Source organism: Trachemys scripta, chromosome 24, assembly GCF_013100865.1.
Source record: "Trachemys scripta elegans isolate TJP31775 chromosome 24, CAS_Tse_1.0, whole genome shotgun sequence".
Taxonomy (NCBI): Eukaryota; Metazoa; Chordata; order Testudines; family Emydidae; genus Trachemys; species Trachemys scripta.
The window spans coordinates 12,693,528-12,702,081 of NC_048321.1; the positions used below are offsets into that span (position 1 = coordinate 12,693,528).

The 8,554-nt window shown below is 58.9% G+C and overlaps 1 protein-coding gene across 1 annotated transcript; it reads left to right on the plus strand.

The window, feature by feature from the left end:
- Window positions 1–1,252: 1,252 nt before the first annotated feature.
- Window positions 1,253–8,554, plus strand: LOC117869865 (sialic acid-binding Ig-like lectin 16). The gene is made up of 12 exons (XM_034756974.1): window positions 1,253–1,334; window positions 2,025–2,174; window positions 2,522–2,923; window positions 3,051–3,371; window positions 4,661–4,714; window positions 5,132–5,395; window positions 5,665–5,730; window positions 5,859–6,125; window positions 6,286–6,591; window positions 6,725–6,818; window positions 7,074–7,197; window positions 8,363–8,554. Exons 1-12 carry the CDS (start codon window positions 1,253–1,255, stop codon window positions 8,552–8,554), a joined length of 2,322 nt encoding a protein of 773 aa, XP_034612865.1.

The following is an 8,554-nucleotide window of genomic DNA, read 5'->3' on the forward strand; positions in this document are numbered from 1 at the left end:
AGGGGTGGGTGTCAGTGATGCAGCCCTGGGGCCAATGCACTAGTCCTCATGCAACCCTCATGGTCATTTAAGTTTGAGACCCCTGATCTAGATCAGTATCCTGTCTTCCGACAGTGGCCAATGCCAGGTGCCCCAGCGAGAATGAACAGAACAGGGAATCATCAAGTGATCCATCCCCTGTCGCTCATTCCCAGCTTCTGACAAACAGAAGCTAAGGACACCATCCCTGTCCATCATGGCTAATAGCCATTCATGGACCTATCCTCCACAAATGTATCCAGTTCTTTTTGAACCCTTTTATAGTTTTGGCCTTCACAACATCCTCTGGCAAAGGTTGACTGTGCGTTGTGTGAAGAAATAGTTCCCTTTGTTTGTTTTAAACCTGCTGCCTATTCATTTCATTGGGTAACACCTAGTTCTTGTGTTATGTAAATAACACTTCCTTATTTACTTTCTCCACACCAGTCAGGATTGTATAGACCTCTATCATATCCCCCCTTAGTCGTCTCTTTTCCAAGCTGAAAAGTCCCAGTCTTATTAATCTCTCCCCATATGGAGACGTTCCACACCCTTAATCATTTTTGTTGCCCTTTTCTGAACCTTTTCCAATTCCAATTTGAGATAGGGCCACCAGACCTACACGCAGTATCCAAGACGTGGGTGCACCACGGATTTATATAGAGGCAATATCATATTTTCGGTCTTATTATCTATCCCTTTCTTAATGATTCCCAACATTCCGTTCGCTTTTTTGACGGCTCCAGCACATCAAGTGGATGTTTTCAGAGAACTGTCCACAGTGACTCCCAGATCTCTTTCCTGAGTGGTCACAGCTAATTTAGACCCCATCATTTTATATGCTTGTTGATTCCTTCCAAAAATTCTAGTAGATTGGTGAGGGATGATTTCCCTTTACAAAAAGCATGTTGACTCTTCCCCAACAAATCATGTTCATCTATGCATCTGATAATTCCCTTCTTTACTATAGTTTCAACCATTTGCTGGGCACTGAAGTTAGTCTTAGTGGCCTCTAATTGCTGGGATCACCTCTGGAGCCTTTTTTTAAAAATTGGGGTCACATTAGCTATCCTCCAGTCATCTGGTACAGAAGCTGATTTAAATGATTCATTAAATACCACAATTAATAGTTCTGCAATTTCACATTTGAGTTCCTTCAGAAGTCTTCTCCAGATTACTTATGAGAATGTCATGTGGGACTGTGTCAAAAGCCTTGCTGAAGTCCAGGTATATTATGTCCACCGCTTTCCCCCTGCCATCAACCAGTTACCTCATCAAAGAAAGAAATCAAGCTGGTTTGGCAGAATTTTCTCTTGGTAAATCCATGTTGGTGATCACCCCTTCGTCCTCACAAATTGAAGGTGTTATACATTGCTCTAGTAGCTTTCCAGGTGTCGAGGTCAGGCTGACTGGTCTATAGTTCCCCGGCTCCTCTTTTTTCCCTTTTAAAGATGGCCACTCTGTTAGCCCTTCCCCCGTCTTCTGGGACCTCTCCTGGCATCCAGGAGTTTGCGAATATTATTGCCAGTAGCTCCAACTAATTCCTTCAGCCCCCTGGATTGAACAGCGTCCCACCCCACTGATTTGAATTTATTCAAATTGGTCGGAAAATCTCTGACGTGTTCTTCACTTATCCCGATCTGCAGCCTTCCCCCTTTGTTGTCTGTGGTAACTACACTGGTCACCCGCTCACATGTTGTTTTTGTGGGAAGACTGAAGCAAACAGACACTGAGCAGCGCTGCCTTCCCACCATCTTCTGTCACCAGCTTGGGATTTTCTGGCCGATCTCATGATTTTTAGAGAAAATCTCAGTTTTTCACCAATTTAAGGATTTTTTTAGCCCACGATCTCTCAGGACAGCCTGGTGATTTCGGGGGGTCACTGAACTGCCAGCAGCTCCAGATCAGCCCCCTGCAGAGCCCAGCAGTACTGACAGTCCCCCAGGCAGATCTGTCCCCGCAAACAGCCTCTGCTCTCACACTTCCCACCCCCCGTCTGTCTCTAGGTTTGTCCCAGCCGGACGCCCCAGCCATGGGCAGAGCCCTGCTGCCACAGCAGGATGCCGGGGAAAGGGAGCTCCCGCCTCAGGGCCCCCTCTGGAGAGCAGGGGGTCCTGCCACTCTGAGGGTCCTGATCCTCGCCCTGCTCTGGAGGGGTAAGTAAGCAGCACCTGCAGCCCCAGTGCAGGGGGAAGGGCAGAACCTGCACTAAGCGGGGCCAGATCTGTCCCAGAACTTGAAAGGGAGACTGGCCAGAGGGGGAGGGGAGCCCAGTGCCCCACTGTGGTGCTAGGGGGGCATTGAGTGACAGGGAGCGGGCAGGGCGCTCGATGGAGGGAGGAATGGAAATTAAATGGGGTGAGAATTGGTCGGGGACCCAGGGCTGGGCTCACAAGGGGCTGCAGATCGGGAGTGAGGGGCACCGGCAGAGCTGAGGGGTGCAGCTCAGGGTTGGTCTCTGCTCTCTATGGGTCCCACTTCGATCCCTCCCCATCCCCTGCAGGGTCCCTGTCCCAGCTGCTCGGATTTACCCTGACGGTGCCGCAGTCGGTGTCGGTGCAGGAGGGTCTCTGCGTTCTCGTCCCCTGCAACTTCAAGTACCCAGCCTCGTATGACACTAAGAATTCCCCGGCCCGGCTCTACAGATACTGGTACAAGGATCCGGCCGTTGTGGGCCGGAATCCGCCCGTGGCCAGCAGTGACCCCAGCCGGTGGGTGTCGCAGGAGACCCAGGGCCGGTTCCGGCTGGCGGAGAATCCAGCGCGCGGCGACTGCTCCATGCAAATCAGCGACGCCCGAAAGACGGATGCAGGGAGATATTTCCTTAGAGTCGAGGGAGACTTTAAATATACTTACCGCACCAGTGCCGATGGCACTGACCTTACGCTCACGATCTCCGTGCCAGGTAAGAGCAGCCCCAGTCACCACTGATCAGCCCCCCTGAGCCAACCAGTCCCCGCCCTGGGGCCCTTTCCTAGAGGGGAAAGGCCCCATGTCCCCGAGTGATTCTCTCCCCTCTCCCGGTGTCTCAGGGCTGACGGAGAAGCCAGAGATCCAGATCTCGCCAGCGCGGGGGCTGCCAGGGACACTGCTCGCCGGAGAGCCGGTGACTGTGACCTGCACGGCCCCTGGGCGCTGCTCCGGGACCCCTCCCCAAGTCACCTGGACGGGGCCATTCATCAACACAGCCCAGGACGTCTCAACCCGGCTGGCAAACGGCACCTGGGCCCACAGCTCCGCACTCAGCTTCACGCCTACCCCGGGGAAACACGACAAAGAGCTCGTCTGCAGCGTCACCTACAGGCCTCCATGGGGACCTTCCACCAGCAAAACCGTCCAGCTCCATGTTGTCTGTGAGTGACCCATCAGCCCCTCCATGCTGCCCCCAGACCCCTCTGCTGGGATCCCCACCCTTGGGCTCCCCAGCCCTGCCATCCAGCCCCTCCCCCAACTCTGCCCTGTGCTGGGATCCCCACCCCCCACCATGCACACTCAGCCAATTCTACTCAAGAACTCTTCCCTCCACACCTTGCACCCCTTCTCCCTTGGGATCTTCACCCCTTCCTGCCCCCCTTGGCTATGGTTTCCCCCCCTCCCACCTGCACCCCCAGGTCTCCAGGCCCTTCTCTTCTGGGATCCTCTCTACCCCCAACGTCCCCTGCCCCCAGAATCCTCCTGTGCTGGGATCCACCCCCCATTCCCATCCCCCCTTGCTTAGATTCCCTCCCTCACACCAGCCACCCCAGTTCCCCCTGAGATCCCACCGTGTCTCCTCCACCCCTCCGACGTGAAGGATCAAATCAGGCTTCGCTATAAGGACGCCCCTTGTTCCCTTCAGCCGGAGGGAGATTTAGCAGGAAACTCCCCCACCCCCGTGTCTGAGCCCAGGCCCCAGCCCGACCCCGAACGTCTACACAGACATCAGAGGAAACGTCCGCGCTGCAATCAAAGACCCGCATCCCGAGCCCCTGAGCCCGACCCAACAGACCCAAGTCCGGCTGTTCCGCGTGTTACTTTTAGCTGCCACTCTGGGCGCAGCTGGATTGCAAAATATCCAGCCCTGAACGGCCAAGCCGGGGGCAAAAGGAGAGGGCTGGGGAGAGAGGAACCAAGGGGGGAAGGCAAAGGACCCATTATGGGGGTGTCTGATGTCCCTGGTGATGGCTGGGTCTGGGGTGGGGGCAGGATCAGGGTTATTTAGACCCCTGGCTCTGTCCCACCTGGGGAGGACACATTTGGGGAGCAGGACGCTGAATGCCCAGGTGCCTGGCAGACAATGGCGCTGGTGACAGTCGCTCCAGTGCCCAGGTCGGAGCAGCCCGGCCCCTCGTTAGTGACTCCACCAATTAGGCCCAATTTTGACCCACCAGTTTTGGTCCCTTGGGTTTCCATTTCCCACGGTTCTGGTTTCCTGGCGCAGCCCTAACCCAGCCCCTGAGTTCTGTTGGGCGCCTCTTGGGTGGGGCTCAGTCGGGTCTGTCGCTTCCCTTCCCCGCCCACGGGTCTTGTGTCACTTCAGGGACTTTCCCGTCCCCCAGCTGAGCTCACAGCGAGGGTCTATGTCTAGGCTCAGTGATGACTAGCAACTCCCCCCCGGTGCTGTCCAGCCCCCCTGATCTCCCCTGTCTGGTTTGTGTTACAGACCCACCCGGGCCCCCCAACATCACCGGGAACCTGACCAGGAACGGACGCCCCGGTGAGAGGCCGCACTGCGAGCCCCGGGAATCAGCAACCGCCTCCTAGTCACACTCTGCCTGCGCTCAGGGCCAGGCGCCAGGCTGGTCCGTGCCCGGAGGGGAGAGCCCGAGGAAGCTGCACGGCTGTGGGGAGGGTGGTGGGGGGAGTGGGCCTGGTTCCCTCAGTCTCCAGACCCCCAGACAGAATTAAGGGTGTGCTGGGCAGTGGGGAGGAGATGGGTCAGGGACTGATCTCTGCAACGGAGACCTGCTGCCATGGAAAGGCACCGAGATTGTGCGCCCACCCCAGAGCTGGCTACGTCTCCACGCTGGGTGAGGGGTCCTTGTATAAACAGCCCCTGCACCCCACCCCAGAGCTGGCTGCATCTCAGCTCTCGGGGTGGGGGGGGGCTAACCTGCCTGATCGTCTCTTCCAGGGCCGGCCCCATTGGGAACTGAGGGCGACATTGTGTCTCTGGAGACCCAGGAGGGCGACTCCCTGAGCCTGAGCTGTGAGGCTTCGAGCAGACCCGAGGCCACCCTGAGCTGGGCCAAGGGGAACGAGTCCCTGAGCCCTGGCCAGGGAGGGGCCGGGCATCTGGAACTGCCGAATCTCAGCAGAGGGGACGCTGGGGAGTATCAGTGCTGGGCGAAGAATTCCTACGGGTCGGCCAGCCAGGCCCTGCGTGTGCACGTGCAGTGTAAGGTGCTAGGGGGCGCTTGTGCCACACAGAGGGGCCTTAGAGGCGGGTACTGGGCTGCAGGGGGCAGGTGGTCAGTAGGGGGCGCTGTGCTGCAGGGGGTGGGCTGGGGGTCAGTAGGGGGCACTAGGCTGCCGGGGGAGGGCAGGGGATCCATGGGGGGTGCTGGGCTGCAGGGGGGGCGGGGGTTCATTGGGGGTGCTGGGCTGTGGAGCAGGGGGTCAGTGGGGGTCACTCTCCAATCTAATACGTTGCTGTGGGTATTTCAGCTCCAATGAGGACTCCGGAAATCACCGTCTCCAGAGCTAACAAGAGCGACCCCCAGCTATTCCAAGGTATCGCTAGGGGGTGGGGAGTGGGGCACGAGGCCTTTCCCCTCCAGGGGCGTTGGCCCCGATCCGGCCCCTGGGCAGGGACTGGCTGGCTCAGGGTGCAAGTTGCTCTGTGTTATTCCTGTTCCCAGATCCCAGCACCATGGTGAGGAATGGTTCACAGCTCACGGCCCGGAAGGGCGACTCCCTGCGGTTCCTCTGCTCTGTCGCCAGCAGCCCCCCCGCTGCACTGGGCTGGGTGAGGGGGGGCCGAGCCATTGAGGGCGCCCACCCCGCGGGGGAGAATCAGCTGCGGCTGGAGCTGCCCAACGTGACGGCCAAGGATGGGGGGCTGTATGGCTGCTGGGCCAAGAACAAGGAGAGCTCTGCCCAGGGGACGTTCCAGCTGCTCGTCGAGTGTGAGTGGGATTAACCCAGGGAACTCCCTGCACCTGGATATTAATGGGGTTAACCCACACGACTCCCTGCCACTCGGTGTGAGTGGGGTTAACCTGTGGGACTCTCTGCCACTGGGTTTCTCTCTCTGACTATTGTCGCTGTGTTTCCTGCTCTCCCCAGACAGCCCCCGGCCGGGGACCGGGCTGAACTCGTCCTGCCAGCACCAGGGGTCCAGCATCAGCTGCAGCTGCTCCCTGCGCTCCCACCCCCGACCCCGGCTCCAGTGGCAGGTGGACGGGGAGTCCCTGGCTGGGAACGGCTCACGGGGGGCCCTGCAGGTCAGCTCGTGGGACCAGGGGGACGAGGCCGTCAGCACCCTGAGCTGGACGGGGAACTGGGACAGGGGCCCCCAGATCTTCTGCCTCGGCTCCAACCCCCATGGGACCTACGCCGCCCTGCACTTTGACTTCAGTCCCCCACGGAGAGGTGAGACACTCGGACTCCTGGGTTCTGTTCCCAGTTCTGGGAGAGGAGTGGGGTCTGGAGGGGGTGGAGGGGGCTGGGAACCAGGACTCCTGGGTTCTCTCCCAGCCATGCCCTGTGCTGTGTGTTTTCGCAGGTGCGGAGGAGCCTGGCAAGCTACTGGGCGTCGGGGTGGCCTGTGGACTGGGGGTCGCCGTTGTCTTCTTCCTTCTCAGGCTCGGTGTGATCAAGTGAGTCTGAGGCCTCCCGCCCTGACCCCCAGCAGCCCCCACCGCCGAGATCCCGCTGAGATCCTCTGCCCTCTCCCCTGGGCTTTTCTTGCCCCCCCAGCCCCCTCCCCCAAGCCCCTCTCTCTGGCCTATCCCAGTGCCCTGCACTCTACCCTCCCATACTGGTGTGCCTCCCTTTCTCCCTCCCCACGGGGCTATTCTACCAGCCCCCCCACCCCGTGTGTCATGCCTCTGTCCTGATCTGTTTCCCTGCAGGCTGTGGGCCCAGGAGCTGGCGCCCCCCAGCGCTGAGGCTGGGGAGATGGCTAACGGGAGCCAGGCCAAGCACACGGCCGATGAGGCCAGCGTGATCTACAGTAACGTCCCCACCATCCCCATGGTATGTACCTGCGGGGAGCCGGGGACCAAGCCCACCTGCCCTTCCCACCCCATCTCTTCTCTTCCCCCCCCACACTTCTTCTCCTTCCCACCCCCTTAACGAAAGCATGAATATAAGCCAGGCTTTCACCAGGGCACCCGATCCCCCCACGCGGTGCAAGAAATACACCCCTGCCAGCAGCCTGGGCTCCCCGAACTGCATGGGATTGGCTCCTGCATGCAGAAAATGCACCTCATCCCTCCGGTCTCACTCAGAGGGAAGGACATGCAGCAAATGCATTCACGTGCATTCACAAAGTGCACGGAACTAGATTGGGGCTGCAATGCTGCCAATCCCTGGGCATCTCCCGAATGCACCAGCTGGGCAAGAAATGCATTTCTGCGGCTGCCTGCTATGGTATTAGGGGCATATGCTCAGACAGTGCATGCAGGGTGCACCGTGTCTGTTGCGAATATATGCACCCTGCAGAAAATGCAATGAATGCATCAGCATAGTCCAGGGATCGGCAACCTTTGGCACGTGGCTCTCCAGGGTAAGCACCCTGGCCGGCCGGGCCAGTTTGTTTACCTGCCGCGACCGCAGGTTCGGCCGATCGCGACTCCCACTGGCCGTGGTTCGCTGCTCCAGGCCAATGGGGGCAGCGGGAAGCGGCGGCCAGCACATCCCTCGGCCCGCACCATGCACAGTGCATAAAATGCACACAGCCCCATGCATCTTGTTAATGCATGGCTGGTGCAGGCAATGCAGAGAATGCATTAATTTAACCGGTGCTGCCCCAAGCTGCATGGGAGCAGTTCATGCATGCTCGGAGCATGAAATCCAGTCAATACATTCACTGAACCTGTTCTGCGATGAGATGCATGAGATGAAATCCTGCATGCGTGGTGCATGAAATGCGCACACCCCCATGCATCTTGCTAATGCGTGGCCTGTACAGCTGAGGCAGTGAATGCATTAACCGAGCTGGTGCTGGCGTGGGATTGGTTCATGTGTGCAGCAAGTGTGAAACACACCCAATCCCACGCCTCTTGCTAGTGCACGCCCGATGCAGGAAATGCATTTGCACGGAGGGTGGGGGAAACGAGGCCTGGGGCAGCCCATGAAATCAGCTCAGCAGGGTGGATGCAAGTCTCTGCCTGGTGTCTCTGCCTTGCTTCTCACTCAGCATCACAAGACTCCAGTCGCCCACTGGACCAAAGGCGTCGAGGACGGGGCTGCCACAGCACAGGCCCCGCTAGGCCCCGGGGAGCCGGAGGAGCTGCACTACGCCGCCATCGACTTCTCCAAGCTGCAGCGCAAAGGGGGGGAGCCTCCGGAGGCCCCAGCCACGGAATATTCAGCGGTCCGGTGGAAATAG